General features: G+C 46.1%; 1 protein-coding gene across 1 annotated transcript; it reads right to left on the bottom strand.

Annotated features, from left to right (window-relative positions):
- Positions 1-737: 737 nt before the first annotated feature.
- PODXL2 (podocalyxin like 2) lies at positions 738-27,931 on the bottom strand. Its single transcript, XM_030206148.1, has 8 exons — positions 27,656-27,931; positions 22,088-22,381; positions 10,368-11,098; positions 9,117-9,191; positions 7,826-7,982; positions 7,522-7,583; positions 6,894-7,073; positions 738-1,728 (listed from the first exon to the last, which is right to left on the bottom strand). The coding sequence occupies exons 1-8, from the start codon at positions 27,687-27,689 to the stop codon at positions 1,522-1,524; spliced, it is 1,740 nt and encodes a 579-aa protein (XP_030062008.1). The 5' UTR covers positions 27,690-27,931; the 3' UTR covers positions 738-1,521.
- Positions 27,932-27,980: the final 49 nt, after the last annotated feature.

Raw genomic sequence — 27,980 nt, 5'->3', positions numbered from 1 at the left:
ATCTACTAGTGTGTGAGGAATAGAACAGTGGTGTATCCAATCAACACCCCCTTCCTTCTCCCTCCTGCAGCACCTCTCCTTTCTCTTCCCGTCCCAGACCAGCAAAGATCTGCAATTCCCTCCCTTCCCACGCTCTGCCCTCATGCCTTAAAATCACTTCCAGACTTCACCCAGGCAGCAATACCCATAGGCTGCCTGTGGCCTGCACAGGGCTTTCTCTCCGAACTGTTTTGCCCTTTCTGATGCAAGGTCCTCTTTTCTGAAGGGCGTGACAGTTCAGAGAGGAAAGCCCTGTAGGCAGCCTATGAGAGGCACTGCCACTGGCGCTGCCCAGGTGAAAACTGTAAGTGATTTTAAGGTAAGGTGGGGGGGGGGGGGGGGGGGGGAGGGAACTGCCATGTAGGAACAGCCCATTTTTCCTTTTGAAGATAATTTTACAAGAAATCAGCACGTTCACCTTTTTCTGTGAAAACTTTTGCCACAGGGTTGAATACACTCTTTCACAGAAAATGGCAAAACCCAACAAGGGACTTGAGACCGACAATACATTTAGCAAAAACTGACAGTTCACAAAACTGATGTGTGCAGAAGAAAATGCATCTTTTAGCAGACAGGTCTAAACATTGCTTTGAGAGGTTAGGTGTGATTGTTACTGTAGGCAGTCTTAAACCATGAAAACCACAATTAAATGCACAATTAATACGTCAATAGCAAGAGGCTTCACGGATGCTCCAAAAGTGAAGTTTTTATTTTGCAAAATTTGAGATGGGGGGGGGGGGGGGGGGGGTGAGGGTTGCACTTTTGGTGCAAAACATTTCACACATCTCTGGCCTACACTATATTCCCAGACCCAGGCCAGGCCTGAAGAAACATAAAAACAGTCAAAAACATTGGGGGAAGGAGAGATCACAGTTACAACTCTAACAAGCTTACTGAGCAGACCAGATGGACCATACTAGTCAATCTGCCATCATTCACTATATTAGCATGTTACCAGGGCAAGAAAGGGCATTTAGGAACTTGTGTTTTGCCTCCAGCAGGATGCACAGTATGATGAAATAGCAGCAAGTCTCTCAGGGCTGTGCATTTCAACCCCATGGTCAGCTACACCAAAAGGTGGAAATCCTGAAAATGGGACTTCAACTAAATACTGAGCATAGATTCATGGTTAGAGAAAAGAGAGGACAGCCAGGACCAGCTGCAGCTTACTATATACATGTTTTATGCTTGCAAAATCTCCTTCAGAGCTGGAGATTGTAGCTGTTTCATTTTACACTATCAGAAAGCAATGTTAGCGAGGACATGAGGCTACCACAGGCTAGATCACTGCTATCAACTAATTTCACAGGGGCTTTCCAAAAACCAACAGCAGCCTGTGAAACACTGCAAGTCTTGCAATGAAGTCTTCCAGCAGCTCTTCTAGGTTCACCAAGTTCTCCAATAACTCGGTACCTTCTGCCACCAAGATTTCCATGAGATTTGACTCCCTCCTATGACCCTTGGTTTCTGCTGGAAACCCCTCTAAAGGTGAGTGTCTTCCTCCAGCATGTCCACCTCATCCTTCACCTTCTTATTTAGGAAAATGTTCCAGCTGTCAGGTGCTGCCACAGTGCCACCATTCAGGCTGGGTTTCTTCTCCTGCATCTCTGACTGACCATCCATTGTGACATCCAAAGTTGGATTGTCGTGGCAACTGTTCTCAACAAAGCGCAACTCCTCGCCATGTGACTGAAAGGAAGGTAAGACACACACACAGCAAAAACTTAGTTACCATCATCCACTGAAGACATTCAGAGTATCTCAACTGTAGTAGTCTGGTATTTATTCTCCATTATGGTTGATACATTAGTCCACTTGAATCTGTAGAAAAAAGGGTCAACAAACAAACTCCCTAATTCTAGAAAGTTACGCCCACAAATTTTTGACTAGTGTACAAATTTGCATGCACAACTTATAGAATAAGTTTAGTTGCATGTGTAACATAATAGATTATTTAGATGTTAATTAACCTTAACCAATTATTGGCTATAATTTGTGTTAGTTGCTACTAATTGACCATTACACATGTAAGTGCCCTTAATTGGGATTCTATATAAGCTGTGCACTCAAATTTCAGAACGCACAGCTCCAAGAGGGTTGTGGACCTGGGAGAGGCATGGGCAGGTCAGGCAGTTATGCACGTGGGTTATAGAATACTAGCATTTATGTGCTTAACTGCTTATATAGTTAGGTGTGATAAATCCTTTTAACTTTGTCAGCTTATACATTTTCAAGAGTGGGAATCAAATACTGTGAACACTTCAATGCTCTCTACAGCTACATGTATATCACGGACCTCAGCAGCAACTCTCTTCACATGCGCGAACAACCCATGACTCACCTGCCTCTTTATTAGCACCAATATATGATTTAACTCACTTGTCTTTATTTATATTTTTAAGTAATCTTTATACATGCTTCAATTTAATCAAATAAGAAACTAACTTAGCTTGCCTCTCTGATGTAGATCTGCCGCCTATCGAAGCTCAGGCTTAATGCCGAGTGAAACATGGTCCTTGCACACAGCAGATCTACACCAGAGAGACAAGTTAAGCAGCTAAGCTAAAGTTTCTTATATGATTAAATTGAAGCATATATAAAGATGACTTAAAAATATAAATAAAGACAAGTGAGTTAAATCATGTTTTGGGGCCGATGAAGAGGCAGGTGAGTCATGGGTTGTTCGCTCATGTAAAAAGAGTCACTGCTGAGGTCCATGATATACATGTAGCTGTAGAGCAAAAGCATTGAAGTGTTTCTAGTTAGGCGCAGGGCCACAGAGACAGAGCCGGGCCACCGCCCTCCCCCCCCAACTCGGGACACAGCCACCAGACCCAACCCAGAAAACAGCCACTGTTGCTGCCCCGGGGCCTCACTCATTCTTGGGCTGCCACCAGATCCCAGCACCGGGCCCCCCCTTGGAGGCCAGGGAGGAGCAGGCGCACATGTGGGGCCCTCGCCCCCTACGTCAGTGGGTCTGCTTCTTCCCGGCCTCCAAGGGGGGGCCCGGCACCACGGTCTGTCTCTCGCCTGCTCCAATGTGTCGGGACTGGTTCCCGATAGGAGCAGGAGAGACAGAGAAACCAGGGCCCAGTGCCAGGTCCCCCCTTGAAGGCCGGGCCCGGGGAATTTTGCCCCCCCCCCCCCACACCACTCAGTGGCTCTGGTTAGGCGTGAGCATCAACAGGTGCCATTTGGAGGCGTAAGTGCTCACATGGATTTCTATAACAGCAACGTGCACAACTTCCATTACAGAATCCGCACACATCATTCTGGCACCTAGTTTTAGGTGATCTATTGAGAATTCTCCCAAAATGCAGGCGAGACCTTTTCATTGGTCAGTCAGATCCCAAGAAGGGAGCTAGTCACAAACGTATTGAGTTAGTCCAATGAGAAGGTCGCAGCTACAACTCGCTTGTTGTCCATTATTTCTTCTGTTTTAAGCACAGTTCTGTGTTTGTGGCTTCATAAGCTACACACAAAGAAGCGTCATCTATAAAAGCTTCATTATTCCTGTCCTGAAAGTCCATAAAAAAAAGATTTTCTTAATGAGATATTAACCACATTTCTACCTGGCATCAAACCATAAATAAAAAACATAAGACATGCCATGCAGGGTCAAAGTCCTTCAAATTTAACATGATGTTTCCAACAGTGGCCAACCTAGATCACAAGGACCTGGTGGGTTCCTAAGAGTAGATCCAGTCTTTCTAGTCCAGGCCTGGAGATGTGGTGACTCTCTCAAGTCTTCTACAAACTTGTCTAAATTCCTTTTAAGCCTATGTCCATTCCAATAAATCCTACGCTGATTCAAGATAGTGCTGTGGGGTCCAGCTTAACCGGATTTAAGCAGATAAATCCATTTAAACCATGACATCACTTTCTGTCCCAAAGCAAAAAAAAAGAGGGTATACAGCATACACAGAAAGTATACAAACAAAAAAAAAGCAACACTGGGCCTCCAAGACTGGGACAACAGGAGTATTTTATTGACAAACTAGGAAAAAATGCCCGTTTCTGAGCGGAATGAAACGGGCGCTAGCAAGGGGCCCCCTCCCTCCGTCCCTCGAAGCTACTTGCCTTGTTCGCCCTCCCTCCGTCCCTCGAAGCTACTTGCCTTGTTCGCTGTGGGCCGTTTCGGCCCTCGAGTGTCAATAGCTCCGCCCTCGACGTCATGACGTTTTGACGCGTCATGACGTTTTGATGCGAGGGCGGTGCAGACACTCCAGGGCACACTGGATATCGCGGGCGCCTCAACTTCCGTGGAGGCTTCAGAACGTTGGGGTTGCCTTTTATATATATAGATGACCCGACATGGGCCGTGCTTCGGCGTAAAACAACACCTGCCTCAGGGGTCCAGTTTTAGTTGCAAAAAATATATGCGTCCAATGCCTCTAAGAATAAATGAAGTCTTTTGAACCAAACAGCCACGATATAGGAAGTAAACTCCTGTGTTAGCTTTGTCTTTACCAAAAACTACTACTACTTATCATTTCTATAGCGCTACTAGACGTACGCAGCGCTGTACACTTGAACATGAAGAGACAGTCCCTGCTCGACAGAGCTTACAATCTAATTAGGACAGACAAGTAGGACAAGCAAGAGATAAGGGAATATTAAGGTGAGGATGATAAAATAAGGGTTCTGAACAAGTGAATAAGGGTTAGGAGTTAAAAGCAGAATCAAAAAGGTGGGCTTTTAGCTTAGATTTGAAGACGGCCAGAGATGGAGCTTGACATACCGGCTCAGGAAGTCTATTCCAGTCATATGGTGCAGCAAGATAAAAGGAACGGAGTCTGGAGTTAGCGGTGGAAGAGAAGGGTGCAAATAAGAGAGATTTACCCAGTGAAAGGAGTTCCCGGGGAGGAATGTAGGGAGAGATGAGAGTGGAGAGGTACTGAGGAGCTGCAGAGTGAATGCACTTATAGGTCAATAAGAGGAGTTTGAACTGTATGCGGAAACGGATAGGAAGCCAGTGAAGTGGCTTGAGGAGAGGGCTAATATGAGCATAACGACCCTGGCGGAATATTAGTCGTGCAGCAGAATTTTGAACAGATTGAAGAGGAGAGAGATGGCTAAGTGGGAGACCTGTGAGAAGCAGGTTGCAATAGTCTAAGCGAGAGGTGATGAGCGTGGATGAGGGTTCTGGTAGCGTACTCAGAAAGGAAAGGGCGAATTTTGCTGATATTATAGAGAAAGAAACGACAGGTTTTAGCAGTCTGTTGAATATGTGAAGAGAAGGAGAGGGAGAAGTCGAAGATGACCCCAAGGTTACGAGCTGATGAGACAGGAAGGATGAGAGTGTTATCCACATAAATAGAGAATGGGGGAGGAGGAGAGGTTGGTTTAGAGGGGAAAGATAAGAAGCTCAGTCTTGGTCATGTTTAGTTTCAGATGGCGCTGAGACATCCAGGCAGCAATGTCAGACAGGCAGGCTGATACTTTGGCTGAGATTTCTGGTGTGGAGAGGTAGATCTGGGAGTCATCAGTGTAAAGATGATACTGAAAACCATGGGATGAGATCAGAGTACCAAGGGAAGAAGTATAGATGGAGAAGAGAAGAGGTCCCAGGACAGATCCCTGAGGTACACCAACTGACAGTGGGATAGAAGTAGAAGAGGATCCACTAGAGTATACACTAAAAGGTGCACTGGGAGAGATAAGAAGAAAACCAGGAAAGAACAGGGCCCTGAAATCCAAGTGAGGACAACATATCAAGGAGCAGGCTGCTGTGATCAACAGTGTCAAAAGCAGCAGATAGATCGAGGAGGATGAGGATAGAATAGAGACCTTTGGATCTGGCTAGGAACAGATCATTGGAGACTTTAGCAAGCGTTGTTTCAGTTGAATGAAGGGGGCGAAAGCCAGATTGAAGTGGATCAAGAATAGCTTGAGATGAAAGAAAGTCAAGGCAACGGCAGTGAACAGCACGTTCAAGTATCTTGGATAGGAAAGGGAGGAGGGAGATGGGGCGATAGTTGGAAGGACAGGTAGGGTCCAATGAAGGTTTTTTAAGGAGTGGTGTGACTACGGCATGTTTGAAGGCATCAGGAACAGTCGCAGTGGACAGTGAAAGATTGAGGATATGACAAACGGGATGACAGTAGGAGAGATAGTGTTAAGTAGATGGGTGGGAATAGGATCAAAGGAACAGGTAGTTAGTTTCGTGGAGGAAAGAAGATGTGTAGTTTCCTCTTCAGTGATTTCAGAAAAGGAAGAAAAGGAGGCAGGGGTTGGAGGGTTGAGAGAATGGACTAAGGGAAGGAGAGGTGTTTTTGGTAAAGACAAGGCTAACACAGGAGTTTACTTCCTGTATCGTGGCTGTCTGCTTCGACAGGAACGTTTGGTTAAAAAGACTTCCTCCATTCATTCTTAGAGGCATTGGACGCATATACTTTTTGCAACTAAAACCGGCCCATGCCGGGTCATTTGTCAATAAAATACTCCTGTTGTCCCAGTCTTGGAGGCCCAGTGTTGGTTTTTTTTTAAACACTTTCTGGCCCAACAGTTTATAAGAGCGCCATCTCCAGTCAGACTAGACCACAATTCTTGCCTGTTTATCTGAAGGCAATTTAATGCAATCATTGTCTATCACTTGTGGCTACATTTTCATGCAACATAAGCTCAAAACTTGTATAGAGTTCTCCAAAGACAACTATTTTTGTTAAAGAGACACAACCAATTCCCATCAACAGCGGGTGATAAGCAGTTTGATGTGAAGTCCTCCACAGCACACCACAAGAATGAGTCACTCATTCCACTACCATCAGAAGCTTTGATCGTGTTCTCACACAAACACCTTGCGTTAGTAGCAACCCCCCTCCTCAAAGCTTTATGCCAAATCTGGTACTCACCATAGTCTTTAGTTTAGGAGCTCGGCGCTGCCAGCAGATGTAGATAAGACCAGACACGATGATCATTGCACAGATGGAGCCGATAATGACTAGCATGACAAAAAGCTTTCCGTAATCACTGCGGGATGGATTGGGCCGTGACTGGCAGCTAGTGATTGTTGAATAGTTCTGAATGCCAAGCTAGGGATTTACAGGAGGAAATAAAATGGTCAGGCCCCAGCTGTGGTTAGATTCCTCCTCACTTTCACAAATATGATACTACCTTATCCCAGGACTGCCGCACGGGTGGGTCTGGGGCATGGACCCAGGAGAGGCAAGGATTGGTCAGGGGCATGGTCAGGTGCGTGGACCCACGAGGGGCATGTTCGGGTCACAGGCGTGGACCCAGGAGGGGCATGCCCAGCACAGACATGAACAGGTTACAGAATATTAGCAGTTATGCAGAAAATACAATCTTAAAGCTGGCAATCTACAGGAAGGGGTGACACTGAATTCTCAGGAGATTTCAAAACAATTATGCAAACAGCCAGCAACTTACAAACCACTAGTTCATACCCCAGAGAATCAGCGATAAATCTTCCAAACCAGAAGAGACACCTGAAGAGACTGAAGTTGGAACACTCCTTACCTCTGTTAGGTTTCTCTTGATGTCTTCTAGAGCAGTGAGAACATCCTTTAAAGGGACCAAACCTAATATTTGAAACAAAACAGTCAGCAAAATATTTGCCATTCATTCTCCTATTAGTTATGTTTGAAAAGCGGAACAGCATCACCCTATGCAAAGTCAGAGATGGATACTCACAGTTCTATAGCAGAGAACCAGTGGAGACCTACCTGCACCTCTGGAGCCAAGATGTTGCAAAAGTCAATGACTATCACCATGACAGCTGTCCAGACTGACCAAGCACGTGTATCATTAAATGGTCACTCACCGTCTTCTCCAGCTAATGTCATGAGCAAATGTTTGTCATTTTCATTGGGTTTGCTCAGAGAAATCATCCATGCTCTTTGCAGCCACTCTGTCTTTCTGGAGAAAGCTCCCTCCATCATGGACAGTAGCTGTTGTCCTTTCTGCAATCGAAACATCTCCTGAGAGAAAGAGAATTGAATTATCTGATGTTTCTTCTGCCTTGTGAAGGTGAAAAATGAATGCGTGTCCACGGCCTGCACTATGAACCTAAGGGCTGTCACTTTACAGTAAAGACATTTTCCACATCGTCTCCTCTTTCCACTCCTGATTGTCTGGCAACACAGTTATCTGCTTATACCCTGAGTAAGAAGTACACTGAAGCACAACCAATGATTCTATAGAAAAAATCTAGAGTAAAGTTATCTGACACAGACAGGTAGAAACAATGGAAAAGTATTTAGTGGCTGGCCTGGAGATTCATTCAAGTAGAGGCCGATCAAGTTTCAATTCTGTATTCGGTAGTGAAACTGACCTGAAATCAGAGTTTGGGTTTGTGCCAAAAATGCCACTAAATTTTTGGCAGAAACTGAATTTCTCCCCCCCCCCCCTACCCGCAGAAAACAGGTCATTGTTGACCTCCCCTGGCCGAAACCTGGCTCCCCTGGGCTGCCCAACCACCCTGTAGGCCCTCCCTGGGACTACCTTAACAAACCCCTCTTTGGGGGTCAGGAACGGAACCCACTCATTCCTGCCTGCTGCCACCACTGAATCAAAATGGCTGCTGAGACTGCTGTGGGAAGTACCAGCAACCATTTTGAGATTGGCAGCTGAGTGACCCCCTAGTCACTCCTGCGCATGCCAGCATTGAATTTAAAATGGTGGTACTACCACTAGAGTGCAGGCTTCTGCACCTGCTTTCTGTGCTCTTGGATTTACTATGGAAAAGCCTTTATAGGACAAGCTGATCCTAGCAGTAGCACCACGAGAACACTGCTAGGAGTAGCAGCTGCCATTTTGAATTTGGTGCTGGCATGGGTAGGAGTGACTGGGGAACACTTCTACCCAGCCTACCCTACACCACCTGGGACTACAAGGGGATGGGAAGAGTCGGGGGGGAGGGGGAAGAGAGCCACTTTGATTTTTCCCATGCTGGGCTAGCCCCTTGGGAGCGGCCTGACATTTTGGGCAGTAAAAAACACCAGCTTTGAGCTTGCTTTCAACTAGAGTTATTTTTCCAACAATGTGTAATTCGATTTACATAATAAATGAGCCTGGAGCTCACATATATCTCAGGAACGATGAAGCTCACTTACGCAGTCTGTGTCTTCAGACATGTTCAGGATGACATAGTTTTTCCCTGCCAGGTTGCTCCAGTCTTTGCAGATCACCTGGAAGGAAGTATTAGAAAAGAGATGGACAGGCAGACACACCGGAAACCAAGACAACACAAGCCCAGGCCCTCACACCGACAAGCATTAGCTTGGCTCAGAGTTAACAACCCACAACTGAGAAGTCAAAATACGAGACCAATAAAAATGGCTGGTCAGTTATGTTCCCAACCCACCATCGGTCTAGGTGCCCTAATGCCGCTCACTTAGTTCCAATTCTATAACGGCATTTTGGCGCAAAGATTCTGTTATAGAACACTAGCATAAGTTGGCATTAATACGCCTTCTCACACCACGTTAATGGCCAGCGGAAACTGGCATGACTAAGTGTGCTAAGCGATGTGCGTAATTTTAAGTATTCTACACACAGGAGACACGAACATGGGATGCCCATGCTGCGAATCCCTGTAGTTAGGATGTGTGGCAATAGAATAACACCTAATGCACACAGGTACCTACCGGACAATTAATGGTGCCTTTCATGCACCTATGTGATTTGCACTTTCAGGCACCAGCTAAAAGTATATGTCCCCAATTTATAGAGCTTAAGTATATGTCCCCACATATACTTAAGCACTATACATTGCAAAGGAGGAAAAAAAAAAAAGCTCAGACATAAAGGGACTCAAATATTGCAAAATAATTCTCACGTTAGGTGGTGGATTATTCTTCATAGCTCGAAAAACCCTCCTGTCACAACTGAGGTATTTTTTTAAACTCTTTTCACCAAGTATGCTCCTCCTAACTCAGGATTGGAAGAATCTTTCTCCGGGGTTACCCTTTCAGTGTCAAAACAACCTGGAACGGATCCTTCTCTTTGTCCCAGGCTCAAAGACATAACTTCAGCACTGTACACAAAGAGCTGCAAAAATCACAGACACTTTTTCATTTCTAGTTTTCTTAAAATACCATCCTCTCTGCTTTAGTTCTACCAATCAGGAGACATCCTGGTATGGTCAGCGCTAAAAGCTAGGGCCAGTTAAGTGCTTCTTGTGACCTACACTTAGTTGGTGTTTTTCACATTTCACCTTTCTTTGATAGATTGCAAACACACATTCTCACAGTGTGTGGGTCCACAAGGAATGTGACAAACAACCCGTCACCCGGTTATGGTGCTCTGTGCCACTATACTGTCTTTTATGCATTGCCCCATTGCAGTACTTTACCGATCCTTACCTGCGCAGAATGCAGTGACTCTTCTGTGGACAAAGCTGCCCTGAGCATACCCCTGTTCTCACGTTTGCCTGGGGGGGCAACGGTGGTCATGATTTTCTTAGAGATGTCAGAAGGTGTTTGAAGCTCCTCATTTGCCTTCTCCCATGGTACCACGGAGCCAGGAGAGCCCACGGGAGCCACAGAGTCATATTCAACCACCAGGGGGCGTTCTTCATCTTTGGCCGTTTCAGTTGGAACCACGTCCAGCTGCTCCATCCTGAGGTTCACTTTGGAAAGATCCTCTGGAATGCTTTCCCAGATCTTCCCTGAGCCTACTGTTGTAGCAAAAGGAACAGCAAACGATGGCGACACGCTTGGCTCCACATGGGTCCCTGGGTCGTGGCCTGATGGATTCTTAAGCACAGACCCTTCTTTTGGGCTTCCTTTTCTCCTTGCTGGCTGGGTCTTGAAACCAAACCTGCTGGAGTCTGTGGTCAGCAACACAGGAATGAGGGATTGCTCCTCGTTCCTGGAGTCAGCATGAAGAATGTTATGTAAATGTGTCTTGCGGATGTGGGCTCGTCCATCCTGACCTAATGGGATCAGTGCTTCTTCTTCTTCCACCAGTGCCTGAGAGGAAGAAGTGTGCAGGGAGGGGTCTGCTGTGTCTGTGACCAGCTGTAGTGTGGCTGTTTCCCAGAGGTCCACTTCAGACTGGGTCTCATCTCCTCTCGATACTGGAGAAGTGTAACCTGCAAAAGCAGAAAGCATTCATTTTAGAGCTTCCAGTGATTAAATGGCCCTCATTAGATTTTACTGTACTGATGATGAAAAACATTATGGTTTGTACTTTATGATTTAAACCATTTACAAAAGTAGTCCAAAGCTGTGCTCCTCTCAGCAAGAAAGCCCAGATGCCAGGGATTAAGTTAAACAGAATCAATCCTGAAAGCCCCTCTGCTGAACTGCTACCTATAAGAGATGCCACCTAAAAACATAAGAATAGCCATACTGGGTCAGACCAATGGTTCATCTAAACCAGTATCCTGTTTCCAACAGTGGCCAGTCCAGGTCACAAGTACCTGACAGAATCCCAAACAGCAAGATTCCATATTTATTCATTTAGTACATTTATATCCCACCTTTTCCCACTGGTGTGCAGGCTCAAAGTGGCTTACAATGTAATGATAAGGCGGTCGCCAGATCAGTTGTTATACATTTACAATCAAATGAGATAGGATAGAAGGAACAAGGGAAGAAGAAGAAGAGAGGGAAAGGGCAAGAGAGTCTAAAATGGTCCATGAAGATGTTATTAGTAAGGACTGGTGGTTATATGATGAATCCTAGGAGTAGGTTATCCGAGATAGGCTGGTCTGAAGTAGATTCCTGAAGCTGAGATGATTATGAGTGACCATATAGAATCTCAAAGAGTGGCAAGACTCTGGGCAAGTCACTTAACTCTTCATTGCCCCAGGTACAAAATTAGTACTAAACCACTTTGACTGTAACCATAGAAAGGCATGCAAACGACATGAGAGGAAGCAGGGCAGGCAATGCGCAGAGAACAGCACTGGAGAAAGGCTTCAGCCGGCGGGGGTTGAGGACCCCCGCCAGCCAAGGCATTGGGGTTGCAGTGAGGCGTGGGTTGCGGTAACGGGCAAACTGTGTCCCCCCTCCACTTTGGGCTCTGGACCCCCACAAACATTGAGGTCTGGCTATGCCCCTGGGGCTCGGCCTCCAAGGGGGGGGCTCTGCATGGCTGAGATTAGTCTCCTGCCCTTGTGTGCCACAGTGCCAGGTTATCGCATTATCGTGTTAACTCTGCTCTGCCAGCCACAAGTCCTTCTTCCTGCCTCATCCCGCCTCCTGTGTGAAGTACTTCTTGTTTCCACAAACATAGGAGGGGACGCGGCAGGAAGAAAGACCTGTGCAACAGAGCAGAATTAACGTGGTCCGGACACACAGGAGCAGAAGACAAGCAAGTAAGCAGGTTCGGGGGGGGGGGGGGTGTTTGTCCCAGGCCAGGCTTTGTCTCTTGGTGGCCCTGCGTGTTGCTAGGATACACTCATGTTTCAGAGGCAGTATGGGGTGGGGCATCCATTGCGGGTTAGGACAGCTATTAGAGGCGCAGCAAGACTTGAATGAGCTTTTACACGAGAGAGCCAAGAAATCCTTTGCGTATTACAAGTATCAGCTTTACAGATTTGCAAATAAAAGTGGGAGGCTCTTGGCTAGACTGGTAACTAGGAGTGTGGGCACTCGTAAAATACTCTCATTGACAGATGATAGAGGAGGCCTGGTACGTAGTGATGCTGAGATCAACACAGTTTTGTAAAACTTTTTTATGCGACTGTATGCGCCACAGACTGAGTCAACGATGCCTAGTGAAGCCTATCTTTCAAGTATTGATTTGCCTAAGGTGTCTGACTTGGGAGTTGGGAGTGTTGAACAAGCCTATCTTTGTAGAGGAGGTGGAATGGGTGCTCAAGCAAAGCCATTTGGGCAAGGCCCCTGGGCCAGATGGACTGCGGAATGAATTTTATAAGCTTTTGCAATCTGAGTTCAATCCCATATTGACAAAAGTGTTTAATGCAGCTATCCAACAGGGGCACTTGCCATTTCATCTTAATTCGGCCCAGATTAGTGTTCTACCGAATCCGGGTAGGCCTGTGAACCGCCCAGATTCGTATCGCCCCATCTCTTTGTTGAATGCGGAGGCCAAATTCTTGGCCAAGATTTTGGCTAACAGACTGGTGAGATTTCTCCCCTCCTTGGTGGTGGAATCACAGGTGGGATTCACTTATGGCAGAGTGATTGCGAAGAAATGAGACGAATACTGGCGGCATTGGAGATGGTTCACTTAGAGCAGACACCAGCCCTTTTAATCAGCTTTGATGCCAAAAAGGCGTTTGATAGGGTGGAGTGGGATTTTCTTTTTGGAGTGTTGAAGGCATATGGTATTACAGGATTCTTTGCTCAGGCGATAAAAACCTTATATGCTGAGCACAAAGCGCAAGTGTAAGCTAATGGTCTGCTCTCAGAATGGTTTCCTATTAATAGGGGAACTAGACAGGGCTGTCCTCTATCGCCGCTCCTCTTTGTTCTAACGCTTGACCCATTGTTACAGGAAATTCAGGGCAATGTAGATATCCGAGGGGTACGGGTTCGGGATGTCGTTTTTAAGTCAGCTGCTTTTGCCAATGATTTGTTGATACTCATAATGGATCCTCATCAGTCCCTGCCACATCTTATGGAAAGTCTAACGGAATATGGTGATTTTTCAGGGTTTCAACTAAACCTTGCGAAATCAGGAGGCACTAGCAAGCACTGAGGGGCTGCGGAACGAACGGGGTGATAGCTTTCCGTTGCGTTGGGCTCAAGGATCTTTCCAATACCTGGGTATTCAATTGCCGATGAATCTGGCTCAACTGTATGACCTTAATATTTCAAAGCTGCTTAGAGACATGAAAGAACAGCTGTTAGTGTGGTCTTCGATTCCTTTATCTCTTCTGGGTCGGATACACTTATATCGCATGATACTCTTCCCACAATGGCTATACGTATTACAGTCGCTTATTCAATTATTACGGCAAGATCTGACTACACTTCAAAGGATAGTAGTAAAGTTCTGCTGGGCAGGAAGAAAGCCCAAGTTGAAATGGCAACATATGGTTGGGGCTCAGACTCAAGGGGGCCTGGGATTGCCAGATACGCGTATATATAATCAGGCTTGTTTATTGCACCACTTGCAGGACTGGATCTTGGGCACTGCTGCTTACACTGAGTTGGTCATGGAACGGGCATATTTCAGCCCCTGGCATCTGATTTACTGCATGCTCCCCTGAAACAGCTCCCCGAGAAGGTTCAGGGTAGTGTACTGCTTCGGCCTCTATGGTTCTTATGTTGGGGATTGCTTCAGCTGTGGGGACAGAGCCCGACTAGCAGTGTAATGTTACCTTTGCAAGGAAATGCAGATTTTACGCCGGGAAGAGAGAATGCTATTTTTCGTAGTTTGGAGGACCGGGGGGGGGGGGGGGGGGGGGGTAACATTGTTGGAAAGTTTCATTCAAGTTGAGGGGTCTGTAGTCTCAGCGCAAGACTTTGTGCGGCAGTGTGCGAGAGGTCCAGCAGCGATTTTCGCTTATCATCAGCTATCCCATTATGTGCATACTCTCCCGAGGGATAGCTTATCGTTGGGTTTTGGACAAAAATTAAGGGAGTTCTCAGAAGGGGATGCGGCAGGGCAAGTGTCGGTGTCTACAAGGAGCTGGGGAGGTACAAGCCAGCTAGAAATGTGCAGGAAGTGTCGGCTCGCTGGAGTCAGGATGTAAGGAGACCGATTCCTGAGCGTATCATTGTGGCGTCACTTGGGGGAGTCTCCCAGATTGTACTCAGTGCAGAGCTTCAGGAATGTCATTTCAGAACAGTACATAGAGCTTATTCTTCTCAAAGACGCGTTCTTTGCGGGAGTGGTGGATACAGATAAGTGTCAAAAATGTGCATTAGCGGGCGCTTCTTTCTTGCATGGAATGTGGCAGTGCAGACATATCAAAATGCTCTGGTCGGCATTTCTTTCATTTGGTGCTAGGGCGTCAAGTAGCGCTCAATTTTGAAAGAGTGATGTTCGGCTCCATTAGTTTGCGGAGATCTGGCAGACAAGGAGAGCAATATTTCCTAAGTAAGTCATGTGTTCTGGGGAAGAAGTGCATTCTTAATCATTTGGTATCGGACAACCTCCCTCCTATTGGTATTGGAGGAACAAATTACATCAGCTCATGTTATGGGAATCCAGTGGGGCACATCAATCTCCCAAGAGGCAGCAGAGATTTCTGGCGATATGGGGGGCATATTTTAATAAGATCTCTCCAATGGCACGCAGTCAAGTTCTGAATAGTCTTCCTTAGGGAGTTAAGTAAGGTATGGAAGGACGGTGATTGGTGGATGCACACAGAAACTCGGGGGGGGGGGGGGGAGGGTAGGGGAGGTGGGAGTTCCAGAAACAGGTAGGGAAGAGGGTGGGAAGAATTGTATGAGGAGTTAAGTTCAATAAGTTGATGACGAGAATACGACTTTATAGATAGTAAGCTGTGACTGCTTACAAAATGCCGACAGTTGGAAGTGTTACTGGTCAGTTCCGTTGAACAGTGGCGTACCTAGGGTAGTTGACACCCGGGGCCGGTCATTTTTTAACCCCCCCCCCCCCCCAAATCCAGTACTAGGCATGCCGAGAATACAAAACACTCAGGACCTATAGAGCAATTCTACCATACCATAAGCAGTCATTTCTAGGAGTCACACAAGGAAAAGGAAAGCATCTTAAACACTACAGTGAGCACTAGAACATCAATTCACCTATTGTAAAACGAAACCAGACAGAATAGTACAGATCGTAGATCCTGCACAGTCAATGCCAACTGAAAGCCATGTCTTTTTCACAAACACAGATACACCCTAATCCACTATAGAATAAGTAATCATAAACTTTCTATTTAGACAAAAATTAAACTGAACCCCCAATGCCAGACTCTGCATACAATGCAACACCACAGAAACAGAAACTGTCCCCTAGTACTGTGCAAAATATAAAGACAGCAGATGTAAATTTGAAAAAAAAAAACTAACAAGTACCAATCACCACTTTACAAATTAACAAATAGAAATAAAACAAATATAGAAAGTAAAATAATACCATTTTATTGGACTAATACATTTAGCTTTCAGAGGCCAAAACCTCCGTCCTCGGGTCAGTACAGTATAGTGCTGTTATAGTATCCTATCCTGACCTGAGGAAGGGGGTTTTGTTCTCCGAAAGTTAGTCAAAATGTATTAAAATTAGTCCAATAAAAAGATTACCTTATTTACATGTTCTATTATAAACATTTAACACATCTACAATACTTTATCCTAAAGCAAAAAAATAAAAAATATATTTTATTTACAGTTTGTTGTCTCTGGTTTCTGCTTTCCTCATCTTCTTTTCACCGTCTTCCTTCCATCCAGCATCTGTCTTCACTCTCTCTCTGCCATCCAGTGTCTGCCCTCTCTGCCGTCCCTTCCATCCACTGCCTGCCCTTTCTCTCTGCCCCTTCAATCCACCATTTTCCCTCCCTCTCCCATCCATCCAGGGTCTGCCCTCCCTCTCGCTCCCCCTTCCATCTAGGATCTGTCCCCTCTCTCTCTCTCTCTGCCCCTTTTTTTCAGCCCCCAGTTCCAGCCCCCTTCTCCCCTCTGAACACCCCACTCCAGTCCCCTTCTCCCCTCCCCTTCTCCTGTCTGAGACCCCCACCACAGTCCCCTTCTCCCCTCCCCTGAGACCCCCACCCCAGTCCCCTTCTCTCCTCCCCTGTCTGAGACCCGCACCCCAGTCCCCTTCTCTCCTCTGAACACCCCCACCCCAGTCCCCTTCTCCCCTCTGAGATCCCCACCCCAGTCCCCTTCTCCCCTCCCCTGTCTGAGACCCCCACCCCAGTCCCCTTCTCCCCTCTGAACACCCCCACCCCAGTCCCCTTCTCCCCTCTGAGATCCCCACCCCACCCTAACCCTTCTCCCCTCCCCCTCCCCTGTCTGAGATCCCCATCCCAGTCCCCTTCTCCCCTCTGAACACCCCCACCCCAGTCCCCTTCTCCCCTCCCCTGTCTGAGACCCCCACCCCAGTCCCCTTCTCCCCTCTGAACACCCCCACCCGAGTCCCTTTCGCCCCTCTCCTTCCCCACCTCAGTCCCGTTAAAACCAGCGAAGCAGCGTCGCAGGCAGCGCCTCGTGCCCTGCTTGTAAAAAAAAAATTAAATCTCCTTCCTTCTCCTCGTCTTGATGTCGACTCGGGCCTTCCAATCAAATTGATTGGAAGGCCCGAGTCGACGTCGAGGAGGGGAAGGAGATTTGATTTTTTTTTTTTACAAGCAGGGCACGAGGCGCTGCCTGCGATGCTGCTTCGCCGGTTTTTTAAATGTGCGGCGCCGCGGGAACGGCGGCGGGAGCGGAGCACCCCCCACCCACTGGCACCCGGGGTGGACCGCCCCCACCTTGGTACGCCACTGCCGTTGAATCACTATTAACGAAATTAGTACCAATTAAATAAGGAAGCATCAAATAGAGAGAGACTCATTCTAAATCGTAGTTTAATTATTAAAGTAAATATGGTTGGACTGTTTTTGTAGGCTCTATGTCTAAATGTTTAATATGAACAGAGGGGGGGCTTAAGGGATAAGATGTCAACACTTGAAAACAGCTTACTACAATTTGGCATTAATGAGTACAGGTTTTGGTTTGTCTATGTTTGTCTATGACTTTAACATACACGTTGATGACCAATCCGACCCTCACGCTTCTCAGTTCCTCACTCTAACATCCTCCTTCAACCTCCAGCTATGCTCCACCACCCCTACTCACCGAGACGGCCATTGTCTTGACCTCGTCCTTTCCTCTTCCAGCTCTCCCTCCAATTTCCACGCTTCAGCTCTTCCTCTCTCCGATCATCACCTAATCACCTTCACACTTCTTCACCCCCCCCCCCCCTCAGCCCCATCCAACTTTAACCACTACCTCCAGGAATCTCCAGGCTATTGACCCTCCCACCCTATCCTCTAGTATTTCTAATCTCCTCCCTTCCATCATGTCCTCCGAGTCTGTCGACAAGGCTGTCTCCGCTTACAATGTCATTCTCTCCTCTGCTCTGGACACCCTTGCACCATCCACCTCCCGTCCCACAAAGAGTACTAATCCCCAGCCTTGGCTGACCCCTTGCATCCGTTACCTTCGCTCCTGCGCCCGATCTGCTGAACGCCTCTGGAGGAAATCTCGCACCCATTCAGACTTCCTTCACTACAAATTCATGCTATCCTCCTTCCACTCCTCCCTATTCCTTGCCAAACAGGACTATTACACCCAATTGACCAATTCTCTCAGCTCCAACCCCCGTCATCTCTTCGCCACCCTTAACTCCCTCCTCAAAGTGCCCTCCGCTCCCACCCCCCCTCAATCTCTCCTCGATCACTGGCTGATTACTTCCGCGACAAGGTGCAAAAGATCAACCTTGAGTTCACTACCAAGCCATCTCCTCCTCTTCACCCTTCAACCCTCTCCCTCAACCAACCAACCCAGGCCTCTTTCTCCTCCTTTCCTGACACCGCTCGCCTTCTTTCTTCCTCAAAATGCACCACCTGCTCTTCTGATCCCATCCCCACCAACTTACTTAACATCATCTCTCATACTGTCACCCCCTCCATCTGTCATATCCTTAACCTCTCTCTCTCCACTGCAACTGTCCCCAACACCTTCAAGCATGCCGTAGTCACACCTCTCCTCAAAAAAACATCACTTGACCCTACCTGTCCCTCCAACTACCGCCCCATCTCCCTCCTACCCTTCCTCTCCAAAATACTTGAGCGTGCCGTTCACAGCCGCTGCCTTGATTTTCTCTCCTCTCATGCCATCCTCGATCCACTTCAATCCGGTTTTCGCCCTCTACACTCGACAGAAACAGCACTCTCTAAAGTCTGTAATGACCTGTTCCTTGCCAAATCCAGAGGCCACTACTCCATCCTCATCCTCCTCGATCTATCCGCCGCTTTTGACACTGTCAATCATGACTTACTTCTTGCCACACTGTCCTCATTTGGGTCCCAGGGCTCTGTCCTCTCCTGGTTCTCCTCTTATCTCTCCCACCGCACCTTCAGAGTTCACTCTCATGGATCTTCCTCCACCCCCATCCCGCTATCTGTTGGTGTTCCCCTGGGATCTGTCCTTGGACCCCTTCTCTTCTCAATCTACACCTCTTCCCTGGGCTCCCTGATCTCATCTCATGGTTTCCAGTATCATCTCTATGCTGATGACACCCAGCTGTATCTCTCCACACCAGACATCACCGCGGAGACTCAGGCAAAGGTATCAGCCTGCTTATCCGACATTGCTGCCTGGATGTCCAACCGCCACCTGAAACTGAACATGTCCAAGACCGAGCTCATCGTCTTTCCACCAAAACCCACTTCTCCTCTTCCTCCACTTTCTATCTCAGTTGATAACACCCTCATCCTTCCCGTCTCATCTGCCCGCAACCTCGGAGTCATCTTTGACTCCTCCCTCTCCTTCTCTGCGCATATCCAGCAGATAGCCAAGACCTGTCGCTTCTTCCTCTTTAACATCAGCAAAATTTGCCCTTTCCTCTCTGAACACACCACCCGAGCTCTCGTCCACGCTCTCATTACCTCTCGCCTTGACTACTGCAACTTACTCCTCACCGGCCTCCCACTTAGCCATCTATCCCCCCTTCAATCTGTTCAGAACTCTGCTGCACGTCTTATATTCCGCCAGAACCGATATACTCATATCACCCCTCTCCTCAGGTCACTTCACTGGCTTCCAATCAGATTCCGCATTCAATTCAAGCTTCTCCTTCTTACCTACAAATGCACTCAGTCTGCTGCCCCTCACTACCTTTCTACCCTCATCTCCCCTTACGTTCTCGCCCGAAACCTCCGTTCACAGGACAAATCCCTCCTCTCAGTACCCTTCTCCACCACCGCCAACTCCAGGCTCCGCTCATTCTGCCTCGCCTCACCCTATGCTTGGAACAACCTTCCTGAGCCCTTACGCCAAGCCCCCTCCCTGCCCATCTTCAAGTCTTTGCTTAAAGCCCACCTCTTCAATGCTGCGTTTGGCACCTAACTCTTACCGTTCAGTAAATCCAGACTGCCCCAATTTGACTGCCCCTATCGGACTGACTGTTCACTTGTCTTTTAGATTGTAAGCTCTTTGAGCAGGGACTGTCCCTCTATGTTAAATTGTACAGCGCTGCGTAACCCTAGTAGCGCTTTAGAAATGTTAAGTAGTAGTAGTCTATGTATGGAAGCGTTGATGCATTCAGTATTTATGTATTGTTTTCAATAAAAACCACTGAAACATAAAATACAAATATGCTTAGTAAACAGGGGCCTAAGTTTGTACCTAAAGCAACGGAGGGTTAAGTGACTTGCCCGAGATTGCAAGGCGCAGCAGAGGGAATTGAACCTCTGGAGAACAAGATTGGTGCTCTAACCATTTGGCCGCTCCCTCTTTGCACTGTTATTTAAATATTTTTACTGCTGTTACTGTCTATTGCTTATATTTTGACTTATTCTTGCTGTACATCACCTTGAATTAATTCTTTCATAAAAGCAGTAAATAAATCCTAATAATTAAAAATAAATAAATATTTCTATGTGTAGATGCTTTCTAAAAATAACCCCCTAAGTGTTACCATGTGGACAAATGGACAGATTCAATATATTATCAAACCTAAAATAGCTAGGTCTTGCTTTATATCACATTTTCCCCAAATCTCAAGCTATTTCCTATGGAACTGATAAACAGAAATGAGAAGAAAAATAGTCTGACTCTTTAGCTAGCAAAATAGCTACATGGCCTGGTTCATTTCTATATCTCATTTCATCATTTTCAGTTCTGTATCACTTTTCTTTAAGATTCCAGTTACGTTACTTTCTGCATATTTTTATATTTTTTCTAGTTACATCATGGGGTTTGTTTGGGGTTTTTTTGCAATCTTTTCCAATGTTCATTACCCAGCTGCTTGGTTCTTTTCAGAATGTGCACATCAGTCTATCAAGGGTCCAAAGGCAGCTGTACCCCCCCCCCCCCTCCTCTGAGGTTCACTGTAACAGCAACTGTGAAATAGATCCCAAAAACCTTTCAACTCTAAACACCTGCTACTCAAGAAAGAAACAAAAGCAGTCAATACGGTAAAGCAGCCGTGTTTTTAAAACTGCAGTCTGCTGGGTTTTTTTCAAATGAGCTGAGCCTGCAGCAGTTGGGATTAAACAAAGTGTTTATCACCTCTGTAACTGTTCTCACCTCTCAGCTAATACTTCAGCAATTAGACATTTCAGCTACAACAAGTCTGGCAAAGCCAAGGTGGAAAAACAGAAAACTTATGTACCGGTCAAAAATGTTTACAAGTCAGAGCAGTGTTTTCATTCTTTTTAAGGTGATTTTGCTCATTACTCAATAGATTCATTGTAATTCTATTGCTCTCTATTTCCGTCTGCCTTTTTCTTGCTTCTTGTGTTCTATTTTGCTTTTCTTTCTTCTTTCCTCCCTCCTTCTATGCATTTGCCTCCCCCCCCCCCCCATCCTTTCCTGGGACTTTTTACCCCCAAAGTTGGCTTTAGGGAAGGCTGAGCAAAGGAATCCTGTTTAGAAGGCATGGATCTATGGAATCTTAGTGGAGATTGGGTGGCAACGCTGGTAATTGGAGAATAAAACCAGTGCTGGGCGGAGTTCTACGGTCTGCGTCCTGATCATGGCTGAATAGGACTGGAAATTTTAAGGGGTTTCGATGTTAGCTTCAGAACTTAGTACAACAGTGCTGGGCAGACTTCTACGGTCTGTGCCCTGAAAATGACAAGGACAAATCAAATTTCAACTTTCGGTGGCCATTTTGAATCGGCGCCGAGATCAGGAACAGGAAGGATGCATGCAGGGCAGCGCTCCGGCCAGGAAAGAGGGGGCTCTTTCCTGCCCCGAAGAGGTCACTAGACCACCAGGGCAGTAGTAAGTAAGGGGAGGGGAGGCTAGCAATCTGTCCGTTTGTCCGGACAAATGGGCAGATTGGCAAAACCCGCCCGGTTGCCCAGACATGTCCTCAAAAAGAGGACATGTCCGGGTAAATCCGGACATATGGTAACCCTATGCAAACTGCTTTGATTGTAACCACAGATAGACAGTATATCAAATCCTTTCCCCTTTACCTGATGGTGGTCCAAGGTCCAAGCTGCTTTCATTCACTTCTCCTCCATCTTCCCACAAGTACTGGGGAGACTGTAATATCAGGGACTCCTCTTCATTCTCCTGGCTCGAGAAGCCAGATCCCTGGAAGGCCTGCAGGAGGCTGGGTATAGCCTCAGATTCTCCACCTCCCACATTTGTCTGCTCTGCAGATTCAAGGATCTCCAGGTGAGGTATTGGGTATTCTAGAAATGAAGTCGAGGTCAGAATGTCCACAGTGGGTTCCTCAGATGCAGCAAGGCAAAGACAAAGAGGCCCTTCAACAAAAGACAGGTAGACAATGAATCTTCTCACTTTTTCAGCGTCAGTAGTCAAGAGCGCTTAGTCTACAAAGACTATTCACATGTATCTAAATATGGAAATATCTCATAGGTCATTTTCTTAAGTTACAGGAAATAGGATCGCTCCTACAACACAAATACTCATAAGCTTAGATAAAATATTAAAACAAGCAAAATGTCCTGAAAACCTGGGGGAAAAAAACCATGATAGAAAAACCACACCTATAAATGGAACATCATTACGGTAAAAACCAGAATCCACTGACATTCTCCACTATATGAGGACTTACCAAAGGCTGTTAGGGTCCCAGGACCATCTTTTGTTGAAAGTGCTGACTTGGAATGAAATTAGGTGGGCATACAAAGCACATGTTAGTGGATGTAAAAACCCACCAAACTTTGATGTGCTTTTTTTCACTCTTTCTAGGGATGGAGTAAAGATACAGTGTGGAAAAAAGGGAGGAAAAATAAAAAGACAGACTCATGTGGACAAGGGCATTGTGACCAGAAGTCTGCAGTGTTGGATAACCCTGAACCAATTACCTGATCTGGGAAGGCGTCCACTAGCATCCTGCTTCTCCTGCCACCACCTTGAAAGACTGACCCCTAATGGTTCATCTCACCATTTTTCACAATTGTGGCAGAAGGAGCAGAAAGCCATTAGACAACTCTACAGACCAACTATTACTGTTCTACGGGTGGTGGAGTGACACAGCTAAAATTAATACTTTAAAGTCAGATCATATATTTATTATACCTGTGAGAGACCCAATCCAATTAGGAATCTAGGCAAGATAATCCCAACTCCTCAAACCATTGCAGCTCTGTGTGACCCTAGGCAAGTCGCAAACCTCCATTGCCCCTGGTAAAGCTTACATTGTGAGCCCACTAAAAAGTACCTGCATACAATATATGTAAACTACTTTGGTTGTACCCACAGAAAGGAGGTATATCAAATCTATGACCCCTTAACCTGGAGCCCACCATCGCTGCATTATTGTAGCTGGAAATATACAGTGCTCCCACTGTTTAGCTCCAGGTACAAATAAGTGTCTGTATATAATATGGAAAGCACTTTGAATGTAGTTGCAAAAAAACACAGAAAGGCAGTGTATCAAGTCCCATTCCCTTTGTGGACTTTTCTTTTAGGAAGCTATCCAACCCTTTTTTAAACCCTGCTAAGCTAACTGCTTTTACTACATTCTCTGGCAATTAATTCCAGAGTTTAATTACACGTTAAGTGAAGAAATACTTTCTCCGATTCATTTTAAATTTACTACTTTTTTGCTTCCTTGCGTGCCCCCTAATCCTAGTATTTATGGAAAAAGTAAACAAGTGATTCACGTCTATCCATTCCATTCCACTCTACTTTATAGACCTCTATCATATCTCTCCTGAGCCATCTTTTCTCCAAGCTGAAGAGCCCTAGCTGTTTCAGCCTTTCCTCATAGGAAGTCGTCCCATCCCCTTTATCATTTTCTCGCCCTGCTCTGTACCATTTCTAATTCCACTATATCATGCGGTGACCAGAATTGAACACAATATTCGAGCTGCAGTCGCACCATGAAGCGATACAAAGGCATTATAACATCCTCATTTTTGTTTTCCATTCCTTTCCTAATAATACCTAACATTCTATTTGCTTTCTTAGCCACCGCCGCACATTGAGCAGAGGGTTTCAACGTATCATCAACAAGGACGCCTAGATCCTTTTCCCAGTCGGTGACTCCTAATGTGGAACCTTGCATTATGCAGCTATAGTTCGGGTTCCTCTTTCCCACATCCACATGCATCACTTTGCACTTGCTCACATTAAGGTCTCACTATCATTGTAAATCCCTTCAAAATGGCTACAATCGATGCACCAGTTTTGTTGTTCTATTCTATTAATATCTAATATAAAATGAAGCAAAATGTTGTATTCAATTATTGCATTTATGATCATATCTCTAGACGAGTTTCCCTGAAGTCATTTTCCACATCCTTTGCAGTTTTGGGTCCTACTATTGAATATTTTATTGTATCAATGAATGCAGATTTCTAAGGGGGAACAAGGTGGGAAGGGGCACAATGACTTCATCAAGAATCTGGATTTTCATATATTGAGATAAGTTATTTACAGGGCAAAGATGCTTCTCTATCAGAAGTGATGGCAGAGAAAATTTACAAGATCAAAAGGGAATTAAAAAAAAAAAAACAGATCAGGAATTGCTTTCAATCATATTCTAATAAAGGTGAGGCATTATTTTTGGCATGCATTCATTAAAGCATGGTTTTATCACAGACAGCACAGTCAAGGTGGTTTCATACATTCTACTACGGGTCCAAATCTTCTCGAACATATCTCAACCTTCATCTCCCCAATTGCAAAGGCCTCAAATACAAAACCTACTACGCATCCAACTTCTCCGTTATAGGCAGCAAACTCTGGAACGCAATACCTCGACACATCCGAACAACCAATGAACATCTACCCTTCCGAAAGCTGCTGAAAACGTACCTCTTCACACAAGCCTTACCCTAACAACCCAACTTAATTCTTAAACCTAATCCACACTCACATCACTAGCACCGCCCAAATTCCAACCCTCTCTCCCACGTGTCGTATCGTCCTATTGTCCTACTCTCTATAACTGGGTTATCTCTGTGATATTTTGTACCATACTTTGTATTATCTCTGTGATACTCTGTACCATACCTTGTAAGCCGCACTGAACCTGCTATCGAGCGGGAAAGAGTGGGGTATAAATGCTATAAATAAATAAATAAATACTACTACTACTTATCATTTCATAGCACTACCGGACGTACGCAGCGCTTCACACTTGAACATGGAGAGACAGTCCCTGCTCAATAGAGCTTACAATCTAATTATGACAGACAGACAGGACAAGTAAGGGATAAGGGTTAGAACAGACAGGGCATATCAGGGATAGGGGACAGTTGAAGGTTTAGGAGTTAAAAGCAGTATTGAAGAGGTGGGTTTTTAGCCTAGATTTGAAGATGGCCAGAGATTAGGCTTGGCGTATCTATCGAGACAGGATGCTGGTCTCAATTGACAGTTGCCTTTTGTGCTGCTAACTGCCAGTAAACCCAAAGAGGGCCTGAACCTCAGTCCCTCCCCTCCCAATGCGTGCTCCAGGATCTGTATGCTATCTATGCATGCATGTAGCCCCATGAGCATTTTGAAAATCCATAGGTTGGCATTTCTGGCTGCTGCTTCTGGATACTGAGTCAGCTGCCAGGAAATGCCGGCCTGCGAAATTTTTAAAACGTTCATGGTGCTGGCAGACAGCACAGAGTGATGATCTGCAGAAGGATGGGCTCCTGTCACCTAGTTAGGCAGGTTGAGGGAGGGCAGCTCGGGAGGGAAGGCAACAGATGCTGGTGAAAGAGAAAGAGAAGAAAAGAGAAAAGGAGGGTTGGGAAATAAGGCATTAAAAAGGTGATGTGGAGATGGAGGAGCAGGACACAGTGGTGGAAGGGATGGGGAGGGTGGGATAGAGGAAAATGGAGTGAAGGGCTAGGAGAAAGGGCTGAGAAAAGCCACAGAACAGTGAGAAGAGTAAACATGGCACTGAAGGGAAGAATGATAGAAGCTGAGAGAAGAGGAGAAAAGCGAGATGAAGAACTGAGCGAGCAGGACAAGTAGGGAAGGGAAATGGGACTTGATATACCGCCTTTCTATGGTATTTTGCAACTACATTCAAAGCGGTTTACATACATACAGGTACTTATTTTGTAGACCTTAGCTCGAGGTTGCCAATTAGCTGGGACCAGCGGCCACACAGCCTGGGAACCTTGCCCAGAATGGCATCTGACTGCTGCAAAGCCATATTCTCTCTCGTTTTTTTACTTATTTTGTAGAGCTCAAGAAGTCCCTAAGGAGCTGCTTCTCCAGTATCAGCTCTACCATCACACTACCACCTACTGCTGCAAACCCAGGCAGTGCTTCAGTCCTCTCCTGGCACCACACCAGGCCAGTCATAGCAGAGACCCATTATAAGCAAATCTGTCACATGCATTGCAGTGATTCTGAAAACCTGACTAGCTTGGTGTGTCTCCAGCCATAGAGGGTTAAGAAGCAGTGTCCTAGGGTGCTGGTAGTGTGATTATAGATCTGGCTTGAGATGGGGCCCTTTGTATGTACACAGCAGCACAGACCCCCCCCCCCCCCCCCCCCCCCCCCATATCCCAGAAACCTGAGTAAAAGCTGGTTGTGGCTCAGAAATTACAGCAGGATTCTGGACAGGCCCTCCTGAAGGAGACATAAATCTATGCTTCAAAATACAGATTTCCCCACTGTTCTAGCCAAGACTCCTGTCAAAATGAACACGCAATGGAGCTTTCCGTTTCTTCACCCTCTGTGAATTGATAGGAAAAGACTTAAGAAAAATTTGAGGATTCGTTTGATGTATGGCCACTTTTCAATTTTGATTTGCAGCCTACCCCCCCTCGGTTTTGCTATTATGGGTTGAGTATGTTGAAGGGCTATAGGGTGAAGCGAAAGGTGTGGAGATGTACTGCTGTGAAGAGCTGAGCAAATAAAAAACAATGGAAAATCAGAATTAAAACGGGGAGGAAACAAATGCAGAAACTTTTTCTGGGAAAAAGATTCTTAACAGGTTTGGAAGATCCTGCAGTGTTAATAAACTTTCATTTTTTTTTTTTTAAAGAAAGGCTTCAAACAAATGAGCCAGCTCTGTGGGTGCTGAGCACCCCCAATATTGAGGAAGCTCCTCAACTGGGTCCAGAAAAAAAGGGGGGGACAACGTGTATTGTGTTTGGCACTGAAATCATTTTGAAGTTTTGCCTCTTATGGCTGCAAATGCAAGATATGATGCAAAAGGTCATAATTCAGAAGGGAGATAAAGGTTCAGGTGGATTTCTACAGCGTTCAGGGTTTGGAGATAATTGATTTCCTCACTTTCGACTGATTTGTTTGGTTTTTTTTTTTTTTTTTGCCTTAGAAAAGAATGTATTCATCCAAAGAAAGCCCCAGTAACATTCAAAATAAAATCGATTTTCTTTTTACCCTCTGATTTAATTTTAGCCCTTCGTATGCAGGTGCTTCCCAACGGGACTGTGCAATGCAACTTTGTCCAGGTTTCGTTTACGTTACGGTTTTCTTTCCCCCTAAACGAAACAAAGGCTGCCTCCCCCTTTCCCCCTTTTTCTCCTTCCCTTCCCTCCCTCTCCAAAAACTCACACCAGCCTCAGAAAAAAAAAAAAAAAAACCAAACCACTCACCGAAGGCAACGAGCAAACGGTGCAGTGGCCTCATTTCTGCACGTTGCAGCCCGAGCCGCTATTGTCCTCAGCAGGATATCGGGGCCCCCCGCACCTCCGGGCATCTCCCCGGCTCTGCGAGAGGCTGAGCCGGGACTGGCAGCACTGGGATTGCGCAGTGTCTGCCTGTGGCCGGCCTCCCGCGGGGTCCTAAAGACCACAGAGCGCTCCGTGCTGAGGGCAAAGCCCGGGGTGGAGGGGAGCACAGATTTCAGCAATCCAACCCTGGGAAGGCTGAGGAGAGGAGAAGAGCTGAACTGATCCTATACCTTTGAGAGACCCTATA

The sequence above is a fragment of the Microcaecilia unicolor genome, chromosome 6 (genome assembly GCF_901765095.1).
Source record: "Microcaecilia unicolor chromosome 6, aMicUni1.1, whole genome shotgun sequence".
NCBI lineage: Eukaryota > Metazoa > Chordata > Amphibia > Gymnophiona > Siphonopidae > Microcaecilia > Microcaecilia unicolor.
Note: the sequence above shows the minus strand (reverse complement) of the source record. Positions and strands in the feature narration are given on the sequence as shown.